Raw genomic sequence first — 22,944 nt, 5'->3', positions numbered from 1 at the left:
GCCAGATTGGAATGTGAAGGTACGCATTCTTGATATCCAGAGACACTAGGAATTCCCCCTCCTACAGACCTGAAATCACAGCTCTCAGAGACTCCATCTTGAATTTGAACACTCGTAAATACGGGTTCAACGACTTAAGGTTCAAAATTGGTCTTACCGAACCGTCCGGTTTCGGTACTACAAACAAGTTGGAAAAATACCCCTTGTTTTGCAGATGAGGTGGAACTGGAACAATGACTTGAGTCTGTACCAATGGCATCCCGTAAAGTTATACTTGCCTCTTGCGAAACTGGTAAACCTGATTTGAATAATCTGTGAGGTGGGAACTCCTGGAACTCCAGCCTGTAGCCCTGGGAAATAAGATCTATGACCCAGGGATCCTGGCACGAACTTGTCCAGCTATGACTGAAGAATTTTAGTTGGGCTCCCAGCTGCGAATCTTCCAGGCATCGCTGTTTACCGTCATGCTGAAGGTTTTGAGGAAGCAGAGCTTTAGCTCTGTTCCTGAGAACCGGTAGTTGCTGGTTTGCGTGTTTAACCTCTAGCACCTCTGGCGGCGGTAGAAGAACCTCTGGCCTTGCCCCTAAACTTGGCAGTCCGAAAGGACTGTAAATTGGGACCTGAGTAAGCCTTCCTGGCTGGGGGAGCTGCAGAAGGAAGATATGTGGACTTACCCGCAGTAGCTTTGGAGATCCATTTGTCTAGTTATACTTCAAATAAGGCCTCTCCTGTGAAGGGTAGGCCTTCCACGCCTTTCCTGGAGTCCGCGTCAGCAGTCCACTGGTATAGCCATAAGCCCCTTCGTGCTGACACTGCCATAGCAGTGGTGCATGCATTAAGCAAGCCTATTTCTTTTATTGCTCCCACCATAAAGTTCGCAGAGTCCTGTATATGTTGCAGGAGTAAAATAATCTCTCCTTGAGGCAAGGTATCTAACCCCGCAATTAGGTTACCCGACCATTTGGCAATGGGTTTAGTAATCCACCCACATGCTATAGTGGGTCTTTGGGCCACCCCAGCAGCTGTATACTAGGATTTGAGTATGGTCTCAATTTTATGATCAGCCGTGTCTTTCAGGAAGGCTGCACCCGGGACAGGCAATACAATCTTTTGTGACAGCCTGGATACTGATGGATTTTCCCATTGGTGATGGATTTTACTATTGGTAGATTTTCCCATTTTTTTCCTATCCTCAGGAGGAACAGGAAAAAATTATAGCAACTTTTTAGGGATTTGAAATTTCCTATCAGGATTAACCCACGGTTCTTCAAACAGGGTATTTAGTTCCTTTGACACAGGAATAGTGTCTAAGGATTTATTTTTTATATTAAAATTAGATTCCTCACTCTCTTCTGTCACCTTATCAGGGATATGCAGAACTTCTCTGATAGCCTCTATGAGAGCTTCTATTCTCTGAGACAGAGTAGCCTCCCGCACCTCTGAATCCACCTCCCCCTCCTCCACGTCTGACCCTTCATCATAGTCAGACTGCAGGATATGGGCCAAAGTACGTTTTTGCGGACAAATGGCAGGGGACTGAGACGCTAGTTTGGTACTGAGTCTCTCTTCATAAATTCAGTCATAGATTGTCTTAAGTATTGCGTCTCTTTCTCATTACGGGACAATTTAGAAATATTGGAAATCATTCCCCTAATGGAGTCCAGCCATGCTGGCTCTGCCCCGCTAGGCTGGGAAGGTACACTACACTGAGTACACACTAGTGAACCCCCTGTAGAAGAGGAACACTGTGCCTTACATGAAACTCACTCTTTGCCTGACATACTGCAGCAGTGACAGCACACACACACAAACACACACACACACACACACACACACACACACACACACACACACACACACACACACACACACACACACACACACAAAGTTAAATGCACAATTAACCCACAAAGAGCCCTTCCAGGGAGACACAGAGAGAGAATGGAACCAGCACACGGCACCCTTATTGCTAATGCCAGGCTTAGCCGGTTTGCAGACTAAGTACCTAGATTAGGGACTTAGGGGGTCATTCCGAGTTGCTCGCTCGTTGCCGATTTTCGCTATATTGCGATTAGTCGCTTACTGCGCATGTGCAAGGTTCGCAGAGCGCATGCGCTTAGTTATTTTACACAAAAGTTAGGTATTTTACTCACGGCATAACAAGGTTTTTTCATCGTTCTGGTGATCGTACTGTGATTGACAGGAAGTGGGTGTTTCTGGGCGGAAACTTGCCATTTTCTGGGCGTGTGCAAAAAGACGCTGGCGTTTCTGGGAAAAACGTGGGAGTGTCTGAAGAAACGGGGGAGTGTCTGGGTGAACGCTGGGTGTGTTTGTGACGTCAAACCAGGAACGAAACTGACTGAACTGATCGCAATGGCTGAGTAAGTCTCGAGCTACTCAGAAACTGCTAAGAAATTTCTATTCGCAATTCTGCTAATCTTTCGTTCGCAATTCTGCTATGCTAAGATAAACTCCCAGAGGGCGGCGGCTTAGCGTGTGCAATGCTGCTAAAAGCAGCTAGCGAGCGAACAACTCGGAATGAGGGCCTTAGTACACTAATAACCGCTCCCCCCCTGCTATGACCCCCTGGTACCACTGAGGTAATCTGGAGTCTCTCCGGAGGAGTTGCGCGTCCCTGTCGGTCAGCGTCTGTGTCAGCTGCAGAGGGAAACTGGCGCTGGTGAGCTGCTGGATCCACTCAGTGAAGCCCCGCCCCTTCAATGGCACGCAATCTTCACGCTTTTTTATACTGGCTGTAGTAATTTAGTGCCTAAAATGGAGTCAAGCCCCTTTTAAGTCCCTTTTAAGTTTGTAATGCCAGTCTGGGTACTGTGTACACATATAGGGGTAAATTTACTAAGATGGGAGTTCTGTTTAAGATGGGATGTTGCCCATAGCATCTTAAATAGAACTCCCACCTTAGTAAATTTATCTAATAGTGTACTGAGACTCAGTTCACTCCCTCAGAAGCTGTGCGTCTGCACTGTGTACTGAGTCTGGAGACCCAGCCGCCCCATGTAGAAGCCGTGCGTCTCCGTACCCTCATGCCGCCATAATGGCCGAAGACCCGCTAACCAGGACGTCGGCTTAGAACTCACCACTCTTCTTTCTTCTGGCTCTGTTAGGGGTGGCTGCGTGCTGCGGGAATGTACGCTCGCCGTGGTGGGGCTTGCGAATAGTTCCCTCAGGAGCTAGTGCTCTGTCAGCGGGGAATGGGACCATTAACCCTTCAAAAGGTTGGGCCTTACCCCCCCCCCACCCTAAGTTCCACGAAGCAGGCAGGTTGGTGCCATCTAGTCCTGCCTGAAAATAACAAACATATAAAATAAATGCAGAAAACTCTTCAGGAGCTTCCAGAGACATGACCGGATCCTCCAGGCACATTTTCTAAAGTGAGTCTGGTAGGAGGGGCATAGAGGGAGGAGCCAGCACTCACTATCAAATTCTTAAAGTGCCCAAGGCTCCTAGTGGACCCGTCTATACCCCATGGTACTAAATGGAATCCCAGTATCCCCTAGGACATAAGAGAGAAAAGAAAAAAAGAGGAAGAGTAAACGTACACACATCACCAGGCTGGGGGAGCTGCTCTGGTTCAGCACAGCTAGGAGCCGAAGAATGCCAGCAGAGGCAATCATACATTGCCTAAGTCAATCGTCTCATATTGAGGACAGTGAGGAAGCGATAAGCGGTGGGGGGCGCGTGGCGGACAGTGCACATGGCGTAAACACGCCGTTCATACATTCCAGGCATCCGGTAACAGCAGGCTTTCCATGCGCTGTGGCTGTTTAAAACCACAGCGCACTATCATACATCTGCCCCAGTCATCCCTATTGCTACAGGCATTTTTAAATAAGATTTCCCGTGGCTACCTATAAAGAACTAATTGTAAAACACAAAGCGTGGGATGCATGTAGCATCGCATCCCGTCACTCATCGCATGCATATCAGCGTTTATCAACCCCGTATGCATGAGTATATCAGCAAAGGACCGCTCTCCCGATAAGAACTGTCCTTTGCAGTGTGGGAGCCTCCGGGTTTACGACACAGGAGTCGTCTGTGCATGAGAGTGCCCATAGGCTTCTATAAGGTAATGCCATTTACAGATGGCGTTGCCCACCGCAACCAACCTGCGCAGCCTATACAGTAACTGGTCAGACCTCTAAAAATCGCATTTTCGTTGGTTTGGCCACATTTTTAGTGTTGCCCAATATACATCCACCCTTCAAAAATATCAGTACATGCCAACGCTTATTAGTGTTACTTTCACAACCTTCATGAAATGCTTTTTCAAAACTAGGCAAGTATGTTTTAAGTGTTAGCTAGGATGCTAGCAGCAGCACTGTAAGAGGACACACTGTGGTTGTCTGGTCTGGTAAAGAAATGTCCCTGTATAAAGTGTAACAGGCAAGCCACACGGTGACGTCATTGGCAGACAACATGGCCGCCTGGCCAGGAAGACTAGGCTCGTTTCCATGGAAACCTGCTCCTGTCCCGGCAGCCACCGGCGCATAGGGCGCGCTCTGTAGTTCCGTCAGCGCGCCTGCTTCAATATCGGATCCCTCCGCGGAATGAGACGCGATGCTACCGCCTTCCGTTCTGTACTCCTCCGCGTGTGTTGCCGCCATCTTGAGGGGGACACAAACTTTTGCAATTTATTAAATAATTAAGAAATCGTAACGCTCGTATATCGGAGGGCGGCCTGGGGCAGGAGTAGAGCGGGCACGCTGGCTGCCTCCGCTGGCGGGAACCACGGTGAGTACGGTCCGAGGTTCCGTGATATAGTCCGTGGGCTTGTGTGTATGTATGGCGCGGGGTGTCTGGCCTGCGAGTGTCTGCCGGTTCCCGGGGTGTCCCAATGCTGTGTGCCCCGCACTGAGACACGTCATATGGGTGTAACACGGCGGGTGTAACGCGGTGTTCGCCCCCTGCTCCCCTCCATATCATTATCCCAACATGACTGACTGCCCTCACCCCCAAATATACACCTCCCCCCATACCCCCAGTGCTCCCTCCTTATCCTCCAATACACCCCACTACCCTCCAGTGCTCACCCTCAATATACACACCAGTCCTAGCCTCCAGTGCTCACCCCCAATCCCCACCACCCTCCAGTGCTCCCCCCCCCCAATCCCCACCACCCTCCAGTGCTCCCCCCCCCCCCCAATCCCCACCACCTTCCAGTGCTCCCCCCCCCCAATCCCCACCACCTTCCAGTGCTCCCCCCCCCCCAATCCCCACCACCTTCCAGTGCTCCCCCCCCAATCCCCACTACCCTCCAGTGCTCACCCCCAATCCCCACTACCCTCCAGTGCTCACCCCCAATCCCCACTACCCTCCAGTGCTCACCCCCAATCCCCACTACCCTCCAGTGCTCACGCCCTATCCCCACTACCCTCCAGTGCTCACCCCCCAATCCCCACTACCCTCCAGTGCTCACCCCCCAATCCCCACTACCCTCCAGTGCTCACCCCCCAATCCCCACTACCCTCCAGTGCTCACCCCCCAATCCCCACTACCCTCCAGTGCTCACCCCCCAATCCCCACTACCCTCCAGTGCTCACCACCAGTCCTAGCCTCCAGTGCTCACCCCCAATCCCCACTACCCTCCAGTGCTCACCCCCAATCCCCACTACCCTCCAGTGCTCACCCCCAATCCCCACTACCCTCCAGTGCTCACCCCCAATCCCCACTACCCTCCAGTGCTCACCCCCAATCCCCACTACCCTCCAGTGCTCACCCCCAATCCCCACTACCCTCCAGTGCTCACCCCCAATCCCCACTACCCTCCAGTGCTCACCCCCTATCCCCACTACCCTCCAGTGCTCACCCCCCAATCCCCACTACCCTCCAGTGCTCACCTTCAATATACACACCAGTCCTAGCCTCCAGTGCTCACCCCCAATCTCCACTACCCTCCAGTGCTCACCCCCCAATCCCCACTACCCTCCAGTGCTCACCCCCCAATCCCCACTACCCTCCAGTGCTCACCCCCCAATCCCCACTACCCTCCAGTGCTCACCCCCCAATCCCCACTACCCTCCAGTGCTCACCCCCCAATCCCCACTACCCTCCAGTGCTCACCCCCCAATCCCCACTACCCTCCAGTGCTCACCTTCAATATACACACCAGTCCCAGCCTCCAGTGCTCACCCCCAATCCCCACTAGCCTCCAGTGCTCACCCCCAATCCCCACTAGCCTCCAGTGCTCACCCCCAATCCCCACTAGCCTCCAGTGCTCACCCCCAATCCCCACTAGCCTCCAGTGCTCACCCCCAATCCCCACTAGCCTCCAGTGCTCACCCCCAATCCCCACTAGCCTCCAGTGCTCACCCCCAATCCCCACTAGCCACCAGTGCTCACCCCCAATCCCCACTAGCCTCCAGTGCTCACCCCCAATCCCCACTAGCCTCCAGTGCTCACCCCCAATCCCCACTACCCTCCAGTGCTCACCCCCAATCCCCACTACCCTCCAGTGCTCACCCCCAATCCCCACTACCCTCCAGTGCTCACCCCCAATCCCCACTACCCTCCAGTGCTCACCCCCAATCCCCACTACCCTCCAGTGCTCACCCCCTATCCCCACTACCCTCCAGTGCTCACCCCCCAATCCCCACTACCCTCCAGTGCTCACCTTCAATATACACACCAGTCCTAGCCTCCAGTGCTCACCCCCAATCTCCACTACCCTCCAGTGCTCACCCCCCAATCCCCACTACCCTCCAGTGCTCACCTTCAATATACACACCAGTCCTAGCCTCCAGTGCTCACCCCCAATCCCCACTACCCTCCAGTGCTCACCCCCAATCCCCACTACCCTCCAGTGCTCACCCCCAATCCCCCCTACCCTCCAGTGCTCACCCCCAATCCCCCCTACCCTCCAGTGCTCACCCCCAATCCCCCCTACCCTCCAGTGCTCACCCCCAATCCCCCCTACCCTCCAGTGCTCACCCCCAATCCCCCCTACCCTCCAGTGCTCACCTTCAATATACACACCAGTCCCAGCCTCCAGTGCTCACCCCCAATCCCCACTAGCCTCCAGTGCTCACCCCCAATCCCCACTAGCCTCCAGTGCTCACCCCCAATCCCCACTAGCCTCCAGTGCTCACCCCCAATCCCCACTAGCCTCCAGTGCTCACCCCCAATCCCCACTAGCCTCCAGTGCTCACCCCCAATCCCCACTAGCCTCCAGTGCTCACCCCCAATCCCCACTAGCCTCCAGTGCTCACCCCCAATCCCCACTAGCCTCCAGTGCTCACCCCCAATCCCCACTAGCCACCAGTGCTCACCCCCAATCCCCACTAGCCTCCAGTGCTCACCCCCAATCCCCACTACCCTCCAGTGCTCACCCCCAATCCCCACTACCCTCCAGTGCTCACCCCCAATCCCCACTACCCTCCAGTGCTCACCCCCAATCCCCACTACCCTCCAGTGCTCACCCCCAATCCCCACTACCCTCCAGTGCTCACCCCCTATCCCCACTACCCTCCAGTGCTCACCCCCCAATCCCCACTACCCTCCAGTGCTCACCTTCAATATACACACCAGTCCTAGCCTCCAGTGCTCACCCCCAATCTCCACTACCCTCCAGTGCTCACCCCCCAATCCCCACTACCCTCCAGTGCTCACCCCCCAATCCCCACTACCCTCCAGTGCTCACCCCCCAATCCCCACTACCCTCCAGTGCTCACCCCCCAATCCCCACTACCCTCCAGTGCTCACCTTCAATATACACACCAGTCCCAGCCTCCAGTGCTCACCCCCAATCCCCACTAGCCTCCAGTGCTCACCCCCAATCCCCACTAGCCTCCAGTGCTCACCCCCAATCCCCACTAGCCTCCAGTGCTCACCCCCAATCCCCACTAGCCTCCAGTGCTCACCCCCAATCCCCACTAGCCTCCAGTGCTCACCCCCAATCCCCACTAGCCTCCAGTGCTCACCCCCAATCCCCACTAGCCACCAGTGCTCACCCCCAATCCCCACTACCCTCCAGTGCTCACCCCCAATCCCCACTAGCCTCCAGTGCTCACCCCCAATCCCCACTAGCCTCCAGTGCTCACCCCCAATCCCCACTAGCCACCAGTGCTCACCCCCAATCCCCACTACCCTCCAGTGCTCACCCCCAATCCCCACTACCCTCCAGTGCTCACCCCCAATCCCCACTACCCTCCAGTGCTCACCCCCAATCCCCACTACCCTCCAGTGCTCACCCCCAATCCCCACTACCCTCCAGTGCTCACCCCCAATCCCCACTACCCTCCAGTGCTCACCCCCAATCCCCACTACCCTCCAGTGCTCACCCCCAATCCCCACTACCCTCCAGTGCTCACCCCCAATCCCCACTACCCTCCAGTGCTCACCCCCAATCCCCACTACCCTCCAGTGCTCACCCCCAATCCCCACTACCCTCCAGTGCTCACCCCCAATCCCCACTACCCTCCAGTGCTCACCCCCAATCCCCACTACCCTCCAGTGCTCACCCCCCAATCCCCACTACCCTCCAGTGCTCACCCTCAATATACACCCCAGTCATCCTCCCCCCACCCTCCAGTGCTCAACCCCCAATCCCCCCTACCCTCCAGTGCTCATCCCCCAATCCCCCCTACCCTCCAGTGCTCATCCCCCAATCCCCACTACCCTCCAGTGCTCACCCCCATTCCCCACTACCCTCTAGTGCTCACCCCCCCCCAATCCCCACTACCCTCCAGTGCTCACCCTCAATATACACCTCAGTCATCCTCCCCCCACCCTCCAGTGCTCACCCCCAATCCCCCCTACCCTTCAGTGTTCTCCCTCAATACACACCCCAGTCCTACCCTCCAGTGCTCGCCCTCATTATACACACCAGTCACCCCTTCCCTCCAGTGCTCACCCCCAATGCACACCCCAGTCCCCCCTTCCCTCCAGTGCTCACTTCCAATGCACACCCCAGTCCTCCCTTCCCTCCAGTGCTCACCCCCAATGCACACCCCAGTTCCCCCTACCCTCCAGTGCTCACCCTCCATACACACCCCAGTCCTACCCTCCAGTGCTCACCTCCAATACACACCCCAACCCCCCCTACCCTCCAGTACTCACCTTCAATACACACCCCAGTCCTATCCTCCAGTGCTCACCCTTAATCTCCCCTACCCTCCAGTGCTCACCCTCAATACACACCCCAATCCCCCCTACCCTCCAGTGCTCAACCCCTACCCTCGTGCACACCCCAATCCCCCTTACCCTCCAGTGCTCACCCCCAATGCATACCCCAGTCCCCGCTCCCCTCCAGTGCTCACCCCCAATGCACACCCCAGTTCCCCCTACCCTCCAGTGCTCACCCCCAATGCACACCCCAGTCCTACCCTGCAGTGCTCACCCTCTACCTTCCAGTGCTCACCCCCAATGCACACCCCAACCCCCCTACCCTCCAGTGCTCACTCACAATCCCCCCTACCCTCCAGTGCTCGCCCTCAATACACACCCCAGTCCTACCCTCCAGTGCTCACCTCCAATACACACCCCAACCCCCCTACCCTCCAGTGCTCACCTTCAATACACACCCCAGTCCTACCCTCCAGTGCTCACCCTCAATACACACCCCAATCCCCCCCCTTACCCTCCATTGCTTTCCCCAAAACACACCACAGTCCTACCCTCCAGTGCTCACCTCCAATACACACCCCAACCCCCCCTACCCTCCAGTGCTCACCTTCAATACACACCCTAGTCCTACCCTCCAGTGCTCACCCTCAATACACACCCAAATCCCCCCCCCCCTTACCCTCAATACACACCCAAATCCCCCCCCCCTTACCCTCCAGTGCTTTCCCCAATACACACCCCAGTCCTACCCTCCAGTGCTCTCCCCAATCCCCCCCTTACCCTCCAGTGCTCCCCCAATACCCACCCCAGTCCTACCCCAAGTGCTCTCCCCCAATCCCCCCTACCCTTCAGTGCTCACCCCCTACCTTCCAGTGCTCACCCCAATGCACACCCCAATCCACCTACCCTCCAGTGCTCACCCACAATCCCTCCCTACCCTCCATTGCTCACCCTCAATACACACCTCAGTCCTTCCCTACAGTGCTCTCCCCCAAACCCCCCTACCCTTCAGTGCTCACCCCCTACCTTCCAGTGCTTACCCCAATCCCACCCTACCCTCCAGTGCTCACCCACAATCCCCCCTACCCTCCATTGCTCACCCTCAATACACACCCCAGTCCTACTCTCCAGTACTCACTCCCAATGCACACCCCAATCCCCCCTTACCCTCCAGTGCTTACCCTCAATACACACCCCAGTCCTACCATCCTGTGCTCACCCCAATCCCCCCTTACCCTCCAGTGCTCATCCCCAATGCATACCCCAATCCCCCCTACCCTCCAGTGCTCACCCCCAATCCCCCCCTACCCTCCAGTGCTCACCCCCAATACACACCCCAATCCCCCCTACCCTCCAGTGCTCACCCCCAATACACACCCCAATCCCCCCTACCCTCCAGTGCTCACCCCCAGTACATATCCAGTCCTCCCCTAACCTCCATTACTCAAACCCCCTCCCATCCCCTTCCCTCCCCTTCTAATCCTCTCCCTCCAATCTGACCCAAACGCCACCACAAATCGCCTGGGTCTGTCCACTGCTGCTTTGTACTTTGCTGATTGTCAGCTGTGTGTTCTTGTTGTTTTGTCCGTGTGACCTGGAAGAGAGTGGGACTGGTTCCAAATATAAGTAGTCCTCATCCTAAATTGCCTTTATGTGTTTTTTATTGTCCGTGTCCAGATGGCGTTGGACCTGGGGAAAAGATTGTTAGAAGCTGCTCGCAATGGAGAAGATGATGAAGTCCGTCTGTTAATGCAGAACGGGGCTCCTTTTACCACCGACTGGGTATGTACCTGTGAGTGAGCCCTCAGAGTCTGTACCTTGTACCCATATCTGTAGTCTGTATGGGTTGGGTACAGGATGCTGGCGGTCATATAGAGAGGGGTGAGAATCTAAGTTAACCTTAACCTCCCCCCTAACCCCCACTGTTCCTTTACCTGTCCTGTCATCCATGTTCTATGGTGACCGTCTGGTTCACTCTAGACCTAGTGATTCTCAACTCGAGTCCTCGAATACCCCAACAGGGCATGTTTTCAGGATTTCTGTCTGTTGAAACAAGTGTGATATTAATGAAATCTAGAAAACCTTCCCCCTTTTGGGTACTTGAGGACTGGAGATGAAACCTGCTGCTCCAGATCCGCTGTCACGCTGCCATTGTAGATCCAGTGGGCAGCAAATAGCAGCTTGTATGGACCCTTGCCGGTTAGTATGTAATGGGCAGGGGGCGGGCTTTCAGATAACTTGGGCATTAACCTATATCTGACCGTCCAGGGTGATTGTATTAAGTGCCTGCCCAATATCTGTGCATGCCGTTATACATGAATGTGCGCCTCCCTGGATTACAGATACGGTACGGGTAACGGTGTAAACAGACGCCAAGCTTCTTGACGGTTATCACGTATGCCAACACTTTGATGTACAATGTATTAATAAAATGTCCTGGTTTAATAGTTAACGTTTACCTTGCGCCATTGCATGTCCGTGGGTTGAGTTGAAGTACTATGCCATTGCATTAATCTGTAGTGTGTGTGGTATTTTCTAGCTTGGAACATCCCCATTACACCTGGCTGCTCAGTACGGCCACTTCTCTACAGTCAAAGTGCTGCTCCAGGCAGGCATCAGCAGGGACGCCCGAACAAAGGTGGACAGGACCCCACTGCATATGGCAGCAGCTGAGGGACACGCCCATATAGTGGACCTGCTCATCAAGGTACATAACCACGCCCAGAGGGAGGGGTCTGAGTATAGCTGCAATGATTACAGGCATGTTTGTACCACCCTGCTGCGCTCTGTATAACAGTGTCACGTTTCCCCCGTAGAACGGAGCGAATATCAACGCCAAGGACATGTTAGAAATGACCGCTCTGCACTGGGCCACGGAGCACAACCACCAGGACGTGGTGGACCTGCTCCTCAAGAATGGGGCAGACGTCCATGCCAATAGCAAGTTTGGGAAAACCGCTTTTGACATTGCCCTGGATAAAAACAACCCCGAACTGCTTATTATGTTACAAGTGAGTCTCTTTTTCCCTAAGTAACATTTATAGATATATATCCTTGCAAAAGTATTCACACCCCTTAGAGGGCACTGTGTATGTATAGATAGATGATGAATAGAGAGGAGCATTATTGCCCTTGCACATCAGACTTCCTGTCTGTGGTGAACAATACACGGTGCCCTTTAAACCTAAAGCTGCCTGATAAGAAGAGAATCGCTTTGTTGATCATATTGTCATTCATTGATGCCCTGAAATTGGGAATGTAAACGTTCAGCGTTGTACATTAATCTCCTTCCCTCCCCCAGGAATCCATGCAGGGCAATATCCGGGTACAACCCATGAGGACAAACGCCATCACTGGCTCGTCTCCGCACTTCATTCTGACACAAGGGGATCTGGCAAACCTGTCCAACCTGGTGTCTACAGCCAACATGAAGTCCGTAGGTACGCACAACTGTCCGGCTCTGCGGGGTCATGCTGCATATTGCAGCGTATGAGTTACGCTATCGCCTTTTCATCTATTGTCTGTGATGACGCAGCGCAGTTAATCATAATCTACATTAGTGTCTAAAGATGGCTTTCAGTTGGCTTGTTTTTTTTGTTTTGTTAATCTAGTGCAATTAACTCGCAAACTTTTCCGTACATCTCTAATGGTAGGGTGCCTGCGCATTGCCAGGACCTGTTCTGCATGTGTATTGTGGCGCGTCGTGCCACCAGATCCCCAGCCAAATGACAGGCTGCTTGGGTACGGTTCCGGCCTCTGTTCCGGAAAACAGTCGTGTGGCAAGGTCTAAATTTTCCAACGCAGACTATGGAGCCGTGAGGGCCAGTCTGAATAACCCGAGGATTACTTATGTGGTCATTGGTTCCAGATGGAGATTCAACACAAGGGGGGTCTCTATCCATCAGATGGTTCCTACTGTACTAGCATGGTTACACATCGCTGCTGTGTGTTTGGGTGTAAACTGAATCCATCTATGAGTTTGGCCCAAAGTTCCATCATTGAATTTGAGAGTCTTGTAGTAGGGTATCTTAAAATCCCAGCAAGCATTACATCTGCGTTTATTCATATAAGCAGCGTTCGGTATGAGAGTCTTACCTCTAGCGTGTATGCGGAAACACCAAGATAGTGAAAGCCGTTGTCTGTTAGATTCTTTTGTGCAGTAGATTATGTTGTGTCCTATATAGGGAGGGTTCATCGTGCATTTATCCGGAAAGGGTTGTTGATTTCTAGACAAACGATCCTCATAGTTGTTCTTCCCCACCCAGTGTAGCATAGGGATCCCTCACTGCCTTGGGCTAGGGTACCCGGGATATGCTTTGCTGACTGGTGTCAGCAGTCGGAAAGATCTTTGAAATTCCTATGGCATTTGGTATAATGAAGTATTTTTTTAGGTACGGTGTCTCATTTCTGTGTGACTGGTTCCTAGTAAATTGATACTGAAAAGGTGTATTGAAAAGGCTGTGTGCACAATATGGCATTTGCTGGTACCCTTGAGATACATAAAGATCAATCAATACAGAAACATGGAAGCACTGCTTGACTTTGTGCACTAGGTGGCGCCGGAGGGTTTTCTGTGCATCGCGCAGTACTGGCTGGTTGTATAATATGAATATGCAGTGTCTTCTGTCCATGCTTTCTATAACGTGTCTCTTTTCAGCAGCCAGAAATGGAGGGAACATTCATATCACTAACTCCAATTCTGTGCTGGCCACCCTGGCAGCGCTGGCAGAGGCGTCCTCGCCCCTCTTAGGGTCTGATGGTACTGGAAGTGAGTAATGGAGAAATAACCTATGTGAATAAAACTATTCTGGGGTCTTGGTCGGGGGCGTCTCTAGGCACCAAGCTGCGGTATCTGTAAAGCCTGTCTGGATGACCCAGTGGTGGTCTGAAATGTGGACATGTGGTGCATCTTTCGGTGTTTTCGGTTGCGCTATTACCGGGGATTACTTCCCAGCGATCGCCCATTCTCAGCAGTTTGTTTTCTATTTGGTTATGCAATCAGTGGTTCCAATTGTACAATGCTGCCTTTTGACTAATTGGTTGAGTGATCAATTACGCGTTTGTGTAATGAGTTTTCAGGGAGATTAATTAGAAACCTAGGATTAATTAACACGCAGCGCAACTAGCAGAGTGTTTTTCCTATCGAGGTTAAAGTGTCGCGTGGGATGCAATCAATTTGCCGGCTGTTAGGATCCCGGCGGTCAGGAAACCGACGCCGGAATCCCAGCGCACAGGGGCTATTCCCACTCGTTGGTGTCCATGGTACCCATAGAGTGATAATAGAACCTGTGGTGAGCCACCCAGCCCGCAAGGGGACTCTTGGCGCTCGTCCTGCTGCCGGCATACTGGCAGGTGGGATGCCGCTGTCGGGATCTTGATAGTAAATAGTATGTAACCCTGTCCCAGGGGGTTTAGTTTCCCAAGCTGAGAGCTGTGGATGGGGAACCGGCCATGCATAGTCCTCTGATGCCCCAGAGTCTTCCAGCAATCCTATTAAAATATAAATGATTATCATTAGACCTTTTTGGACATTACCTTGGTGTTACGGCACTTTCATTCTTTTTTTATATTATGTTTTCAGCTGAAGAAATAGGTCTTTTTTTTCTTTTCTTTTTTTTTCTCCTGCTTGGAAAATATTAAGATTTTAAGATCTGCTTAAACGACTTTTAGGAAATGGAAACATCTGGGTTAAATTCCGTGTTCCACATTTAACGAGCAAAGTCTGTGTTCCGTCCAGATTCCACTACCGAAGTCGTGTCCATGGATGCTGCGTCTGTCAGGCAGATGGTGGAAAATGGAGGCCAGAGAGTGATAACGATCGTCACAGATGGCGTTCAGCTGGGCAACCTGCACGGAGGGTTCTCCACAGACCACATCCGCCATCCACTCTTGGTTACCATCCAGAACGGAGATCAGGGTAAATTTACAGCAGGGTGATGCCAGTTTCCTACCGCGTTGCTGATCAGTCACCTGTATTAATAAAGTATTTCTTCCTAGTGCAGGTCAGTCGCCTCCTGATGTTCCTAGACAACAAATAGAGATTTGGGACCTGGTTACAGATAGCGTGCATTAAGCATAGTGCAGGATGAAGGATGGTTGTGCTTAGGTAGAGCTTTCTGGCCGCTGCTATATCAGGGAGCGTTTGTCATCAAGGACATGGCTGAGGTTAAAATGTCTTGATACCCCTTTCAGACCACATTACGGGGTCCAGCTCAGGTCACTGAATACAGGTTTCAAGCGGCGTCACAGCATCTTGAAAACCGTTCAAGCCGCAGGGTGGATATGGTAAAGTGCTGGGGTTCACCTCTGCCGGTGTGTGGGAATGACCTCTAAGTACCAGGAATGTGGTTCTCCCTATGCAGTGAACCGGGACTTTGGTTACCCTGTCCCTACAGGTCTATTACCTGTCCTCGTGTTTACTGTACTGGCCTGTAACCCCGGGATAGCTACCCAGTGACCTAGGTTAACCCTTTCACCCCGAGCCGCGCCCCATGTTAACCTGACAATGACCCAGGTTTTTACGGTGGTGTGAAAGGGATACGAATGTACTCGGGGGGGGGGGGGGACAGAAGTTCTGTGTTTGACTTTTACTTTTGATGTCCTCACAATCCTACCTGCCCTGCAGTAGTTAAATGCCCAGTGGGTTCATTCCGTGTAATTATTGTGGTAGACTTTCGGTGGCATTTCCATGGTGTAACTGGTCGTCTCTATTCCAGTTGTTGCAATACCGGAGGAGGACGTCATAGAGGAGGTGGTGACCGAGGTGGAGGCTCCTCCTGCCAAGAAGGCCAGGACAGAAGAGGCTGAAGCAGTCGCAGAAGAGAATACGGTAAGTTTAGCTCATCAGGGTGCTGTGTTCTTTTTCTACGTAATAATGTCAGCACGTCTGCCCCGTCTTCTCAGTGCGCATGTGCCCCAATGGTGCTCACTGCGACAGATGGGGCGAGACCTGCCAGAACAGAGGATAGCCAATGAGTGTGGTGGTAATAGAAGGAGGTAACCCGGCAAATATACTAGTATTTTATATAAATAGACTTGGGGTGAGATTCTTTCTGGTGCTTAGTACACTCATGGAAAGCTGCTGCTTTCTTAGGTTTTCTGCATCATTTTTGGAACCCCGTTACATATGACTGGTCTGGAACAGATATTGGAGACATATTAAGGTCTCTTGGTAGAGCAGTCCCCATAGCTTTGGCTGAATGTATCGAACCAGGTTTTGCCGGTTGCTGGCCTCGTGTTGCAGCTATAAAGGCATAAGCGTGGGATTTAATGGCTGATGTGGGTGCGGTTTCTCTAGCTACTGTGGGATTGGCTGTCACAATGTGTTGCTATATCAAGCGTGGATTTGCATCAATGCAGCCGAAACCACCGGTTTTCTGTTCTAAAGTTTCCTCAATGTCTATTACCTGTCCTCGTGGTTTTTTTTTTTTCTTTCTATAGGATAGTCACGATGAAGAAGCCCGGAAAATGTTACAACAACAATTGCATGAAGCCAACTGCAGAGCCCGTGAATACAGACAGCAGCTTCTAGAGAAGGAACAGGAGGCTGAGGGCTACCGGGTAAAACTGGAAAACCTGGCACGCCAACACATCAATGGGGACAGCTTTGCACTGTTGGAGGACGGAGATACAATCATAATCTCCACAGAGGAACTGGAAGGGACGGAAGTTACGGAGATAGAGACAGTGGAACATCACTGTGACATTCCCATGGAAGGTGTTGCTCTGTGACCGAGGGGTTTTGTAAATAGGGAACTTTCCCTCAGATTCCGGGAGAGCTGCCAGAGGCACGTGGTGCGCCCTCAGCTGAATGATTGAAGAACTGCAGCTCTCATCTAGGCATGCACAGACTTGGCAGCAGTGAAACCGGATTCCAGCCCTGCCAGTGTTCTCATTGCTGTACCATGTTTTTGCATGGCCTCCATGCCAGATACCTCCTGGCTGCCTCTGGGCTCTCCTGAAAAATATTCCCCTGTCTGCGCATTAAAATGCAACCCGTATAACGCGAGTTCTGTGCAGCAGTGCTTCAGGGAGTCACTCGTTTCTTCGTCGTGGTTGGATATCCACAGGCCAACGCCTTTTTGCCTACAACTTATTTGTTTAATAATGTAAATTGACATATCTATAATCCTTTATATTTATATATTCTCACCAAGTGCTGACTCTCATTCCGTACTTTCCAGTTGTTTTTTTATTTCCCCCTTGTACCCTTATGTGCAGACACATTCTCCATGACGCACCGCTGCTTGCACTACCCTCTACGCTGTGCTCTTGCGTTACGTAGGAAGAACGTTTAGGTGGATACCTTAAAGGCTAAAATTAAAATACTTGTTAAAAAAAAAAAAAAAAAAAAGGGTGTTTGTCACCTTTGCAATGCATGTAAAAATCCGCACACCCAGGGCTGCTATTGGCTTATTCACAATACAGGATGCTGCATGTGTTCTTATAATTATTTTTTATCCAAAATATTGTAGACTGGTTATTCTATCATGCTCTCAAACGTAGTCATTTTGCGTTTTTTTTTCCTCCACTTACTGTGAGGAACACTAAACTGTCTTGAGTTCCAGGGGTTTTCAGAAAAATGAGGTGAAGTGTTTATTTTTTTTTTTTTTGTAAATCTTTATAGATTTTAAACTCTGGGTACAAGCAGTTGGTGTACTGATTTTATCCCTGTAGGAAGAACATCCAATGAGCAGAGTCCTAGTTTGATGCTCCATCTTAAACCATTATTTTTTTTTCTCTTCGTTACCCTCAGATGAGGATTCTAGTAGAGATTGAAGATTTTGTCAGTAACCCTCTGAGCCGTCAGTGTTCTGGAACCTCACTTTGGCAGCAGGTCTTACCCCAATTTTGTAGCCTTTGGCTAGTTCATAGCAGAACAACTTGGACAAAGCTGTAGAGCGTATCCCGTCCGGAACATCACCCCCGGTTCTGTGCAGTCAGGAAAGTGCTATTAGCGGACAGCAGAGTGACATGAGATGTCCGGGCTTTGAAGCATGGAGAAATGAATTAGTGAGCCGTCTGTGTATCTAGCTGGGGAGGGATTATTTATTACCTGTGTGAACCGATGTCTGTACTTGGCTTTTCAGCATTTGGATAAAACTAATTGTAATCCAGGTTAGGCACATCTGGTGCAAATAGAACTATACACTATATGGTATGCGTACATTTCTTTTTCCTGTTGGATACAAAGTCTTTTTTTTAAACTTTTTTGATTTTTAAGTTTTTATATACCTTCAGTTTGTATGCTGAGCTTTTATTTTTGTTTCTTTTACCAGTCAGGCTCAGGATTATTTACTCGTATTCAGGAACCAGAATTGACCTGTTGGTGTAGTGCACCGTAAGCAAGTGGGAAACTGTTTCCTGTAACTTAGTAGCCCCTTGGTTGTAGTATTGCTGTTATTATACAATGTGAACAAGTGGGAGGCAGTTTCCTGTAGTCTAGTAACCCCCTTGTAGTATTGCTGTCACTATACAGGGTAAGCAAGCGGGAGGCAGTTTCCCGCAGGTTAGTATCACCCTGGTTGTGGTATTGCTATCACTATACAGGGTAAGCAAGTGGGAGGCAGTTTCCCGCAGGTTAGTATCACCCTGGTTGTGGTATTGCTATCACTATACAGGGTAAGCAAGTGGGAGGCAGTTTCCCGCAGGTTGGTATCACCCTGGTTGTAGTATTGCTGTCACTATACAGGGTAAGCAAGTGGGAGGCAGTTTCCCGCAGCTTAGTATCACCATGGTTGTAGTATTGCTATCACTATACAGGGTAAGGAAGTGGGAGGCAGTTTCCCGCAGGTTAGTATCACCATGGTTGTAGTATTGCTATCACTATACAGGGTAAGGAAGTGGGAGGCAGTTTCCTGCAGGTTAGTAACCCCCTAATTGCAGAGTCTGTGATTACTATACAGGGCAAGGAAACAGATTGGTTTGCAGTCGGCTTGAATGCCTGTCTAACATTGCATGATCCGAGAGGGGCATATAAAATATATCAGGGGGGGGGGGGGGGATTATGAAGAGAGCATTTTAACTTCTACATCTTTTAATTTGCTTTAAATACTTGCTGTATTAAGGAAAAGCAAATGTTCTGCTTGCACAGTAAACGTAACAAGGTGTAATCCTGGATATATGCGCGTTCCTTTATGGGTTGCTGTCAGTATACAGACTGTAGGATTCCCATGGTCAGCGTCATAGCGTTCACTCTGGAGTTTGGCAGCGCGTATGTCAGTCAGGCACTATTGCATGCGCCTCAAAGGGGGCATGTCCTTAAGATCTACTTTTCAGGGGGGCCCCTGGCCGGCTGTTTCAACTTGGCACCGCCATAAGTGCAGGATGCGGTGCCCTGCTAAAACTGCCTGGTGTGAACGCTAAGTAGGGGGTGGGTCTAAGGATAGGCTGCGGGCAGGGATGGTTAGGGGTAGAGTTTAAGTAGTTTGGGAACTGTCAGGATGCTGCGGTTGAATTCCTGGCCATATGGATTCTCACTGCCAGGATTTTGTACCCAACCCCTATATATGCATTGTTGTTCTGCAGCCTGTGCTGCGCCTTACATCCCTCACTGCTTAGCTGCCAGAGGAAAAGCCATTCCCAGCATCAGATATATTCCCAAATTGTGCGGGGAAAGCTGGGCTGTATGACCTATACAGATATGTGTAAGACATGTTGGACAATCTACCTCTATAGACGAGAACAGGTCATCCTGTGCTATTATAATGCTTTATTTCTTGTGCATGATCTGTTTTAATCATTTCAATATATTTAAATCGTATATTGCTAAAATCTAACATGGTTTTATAGTAAGGTGGGGCAGGCTGCCATTTTGGAGGCCGGAAGTAGGAACACCTGACCTCTAAGAGGCGTGAGGAACTAACCTAGGATTTGATTACAGCAGATCTCTTGTGATGCACCTGTGGTGATCTAGATAAATGTGAATCTGCGCTACTGCCGCGATGTCGCTTCTTCTTAGTAAATGCGATGAATATTGGGCTGGGCCTCACAACTGCTGTCCCCCCCGCATGTTGGTAATGGGTTTTCTTTGTGTTTTGAGGAGCTTTTAATTATAGACTAAGGGTAAATGCAATTACATGCATACATCATGTTCCGGAACGGCACATCATATTACCCTTCAATAGCCAATTTTTCCCTCACAACCGTGGAGGTGCGCGGGCAAGTCTGTGATGTATTGGGATAATTTGTATGCAGTTGTACAGCGGCATATTGCCCCTACTTTAATTGACCAACTTTTAACAGGCTGCAGGTTAGAGAGAGAATATTATAACATAAGCTGTAGCAAAAATATTCTAATCCTTGATTTTTTTTTTTTTTTTTTTTTTTCCCCCTTTCTCCTCCTTATTGTAAAGATTAATTCAGTTTACTTGTAACAAAATAAATATCAGTTTAGTGTCTTTCAATTCCCTTTAGTTGGTGTAGCACCTGTTCTTTATCTGGTTGTAAATTTGTTTTTTTTCCAATCATCCCAGCCGAAAAAGAACTTTGTCTGTACGTGGACACTCACAGGGTGCCGAGCTGAGGGATTGGCGTGCCCATACGGAATTATATTACTGCAGAACACAAAGGCAGAGCAGGACGGTTACTCGGCTCCGACGAAGTTCCCCCAAGCAGACGCTTGTTGCCATGACAGCCTTTCATAGCTCACTTAATATTCGTGACTTTGGTGGCAATCACCCTTCATTAACTCCTCACTGGCCATCTCCTTCAGAACCATCGCCGTAAACTGAGCCTTCACTCCTGGGGTTGTAGAAAGTAAATTGCGGTTTAAAAAAAATGCCCTTGATTTTTTTTGGGGGTTCAGTATGATTTACCAACGGCCGGCATCCCGGGCGTGGTGGTTCGCTACCCTCGCCACAGGTTCTGTTCCCACTTTATGGGTGTTGTGGACACCCACGAGTGGGAATAGCCCCTGTTCAACGAGATTCCGGCTATCTGTATGGTCAGCTGTCGGGTTTCCGGCGTTCGTATCCTGACTGCCGGCAAATGGACTGCATTCCGTTTGTTTAAAGCACATTAATACAGAGAATAAGATGCGTGCCTAAAGGGGGGTACACACGGAGAGATCCGTGCTTAAAATCTAAGCAATCTTGCTAGATTGCTTAGATTTTAAGCACGGATCTGCCGTGTGTATGCCCTCCAGCGATAGGGCCGCGCATCGCTGTCGCCGATGCTAGATTGAGCTGCATGCAGGCTCAATCTAGCGGATCGCTCACTTCACCGTTGTGTGAAGTGAGCGGCCCCCCCGTCGGCTTTCCCCCTCGCTCAGCACATCGCGCTGTGCTGAGCGGGGTGAGAGATGTGTGCTGAGCGGTCTGTGTTAAGATCGCTCAGCACACATCTCTCCCGTGAGTACCCCCCTTAAGTGCAAACCTGGGAAGTTTCCAGGTCATGTATAATTGGATTGTGTTAATTAATGTTTGTGTTTCACCTACATCTATACGATTCTGAGGATCTGACGTGAAACCTCTATATGACTGAAACCTGTATCTTACCTCCTATTTAACAATGAGTCCAGTGTGAGTTTACATTGCACGGCCACCCTACACAACCACAGCTCTGGATATTAAAACGGAAGGAATTTTAGGTGTTTACATGCCAGAGAAACCGGCAGTGTGTGTATGTATACTTTATATTGCCCTATTTATATTTGTTATATGTAAGCCCCCCCCCCCCCCCCACCCACACACTTTTTTGGGGGGGATTAACACATTTTTGGCAGTTTGCAATGTGTATGTGTGTCTGCTAGTGAAGTGACCCCGTCAGCCGCTCCCCCCCCCCCCCCCAAAAGTCTCGTTCTCTGGAGCGGATTCTGTTCCTTTATAAACTCCACTGGCCCAAATTGAAATCGCAACTGCAAGCGACAGATGGCGGTGGATTGGCCTCAGTGTAACTTATTGATTCGCAAGCACGAGTTAAAGCAGGGGTACATAACTTGTGGCTGCTGCGGAACTGCACATCCCAGCATGCCCTACCACAGTCTTAGCATGCCAACAACAAAACGAAGGGAATTCTGGGATATGTAGTTCCACAGCATCTGGTGTTCCACGATAAGACATGCTTACTTTGTATATACATATAAATGTCCTGCCACACCTCTTAACCAATCGTATGATTGCATAGATCAGTCTTTATCTGTTCCCCTTTGTCACTTGGTCAGGTTTCACAGCTTTATGTACAGTGTATAATTATTATTATTTGTTATCCCAAGTGAAATGTAATGTACTCTTCCATGGCAAATGATTCCTGTGCAAGCTACATAAAGTATTTTGTTAATAAGATGAGGTGATGTTCGGTCTGTATTCTATACTTTTTCTACTAATTTGTAAAGAATTTTATATTTCAATAAAAGACTTATATTTTGAACTACACCGTCGCAGTTTGGCACGACTCCGCTCGCACTTGGGCTCAGGGTGCTGGACGCTGCGGCGATTGTTTCAGTTTGGAGGACGGTGTGAAAACGTGGAGCGAGATTCATTTGGACCGGACAGTACTGGAATAACCCAAGTCATGGCACATACCATACATTCGCCGGTATGCAGTAAGACACAGGTTCTCAAACTCGGTCCTCAGGACCCCACACAGTGCATGTTTTGCAGGTCTCCTCACAGAATCACAAGTGAAACATTTGCTCCACCTGTGGACTTTTTAAAATGTGTCAGTGAATAATGAATACACCTGTGCACTTGCTGGGTTACCTGCAAAACATGCACTGTGTGGGGTCCTGAGGACCGAGTTTGAGAACCACTGCAGTAAGAATTGTGGAACGTGTAAATTGAGATGAGAAGATTCTCTCCAATTGTGGCCAAACCTGACCCAATCCTGTTGATTGAGGGGTCAGGTGCAAGAACCAGTTCTCTG

The 22,944-nt window shown here is 50.5% G+C and overlaps 1 protein-coding gene across 3 annotated transcripts; it reads left to right on the top strand.

Moving 5' to 3' along the window:
• Positions 1–4,472: 4,472 nt before the first annotated feature.
• GABPB2 (GA binding protein transcription factor subunit beta 2) lies at positions 4,473–22,452 on the top strand. Of its 3 annotated transcripts, none has more exons than XM_063946992.1 (9): positions 4,473–4,752; positions 10,759–10,863; positions 11,621–11,788; positions 11,898–12,092; positions 12,383–12,521; positions 13,742–13,849; positions 14,819–14,998; positions 15,798–15,910; positions 16,522–22,452. In XM_063946992.1, exons 2-9 carry the CDS (start codon positions 10,759–10,761, stop codon positions 16,810–16,812), a joined length of 1,299 nt encoding a protein of 432 aa, XP_063803062.1. In that variant the 5' UTR covers positions 4,473–4,752; the 3' UTR covers positions 16,813–22,452. The 3 variants fall into 3 exon arrangements, with proteins under 3 accessions (XP_063803062.1, XP_063803061.1, XP_063803063.1); XM_063946991.1 differs by having other exon boundaries at positions 13,739–13,849; XM_063946993.1 differs by lacking the exon at positions 13,742–13,849 and having other exon boundaries at positions 4,477–4,752.
• Positions 22,453–22,944: the final 492 nt, after the last annotated feature.

The sequence above is a fragment of the Pseudophryne corroboree genome, chromosome 12 (assembly GCF_028390025.1).
Source record: "Pseudophryne corroboree isolate aPseCor3 chromosome 12, aPseCor3.hap2, whole genome shotgun sequence".
In the NCBI taxonomy this organism is placed as follows: domain Eukaryota; kingdom Metazoa; phylum Chordata; class Amphibia; order Anura; family Myobatrachidae; genus Pseudophryne; species Pseudophryne corroboree.
Note: the sequence above shows the minus strand (reverse complement) of the source record. Positions and strands in the feature narration are given on the sequence as shown.

Bases quoted from the DNA above. Each gene is read 5' to 3' on its own strand.
- GABPB2 (XM_063946991.1), top strand. From the start codon at position 10,759: ATGGCGTTGGACCTGGGGAAAAGATTGTTAGAAGCTGCTCGCAATGGA. The intron at 12,093-12,382 runs GTGAGTCTCTTT...TCCCTCCCCCAG, and splicing joins AACTGCTTATTATGTTACAA to GAATCCATGCAGGGCAATAT. The intron at 12,522-13,738 runs GTACGCACAACT...GTCTCTTTTCAG, and splicing joins AGCCAACATGAAGTCCGTAG to CAGCCAGAAATGGAGGGAAC.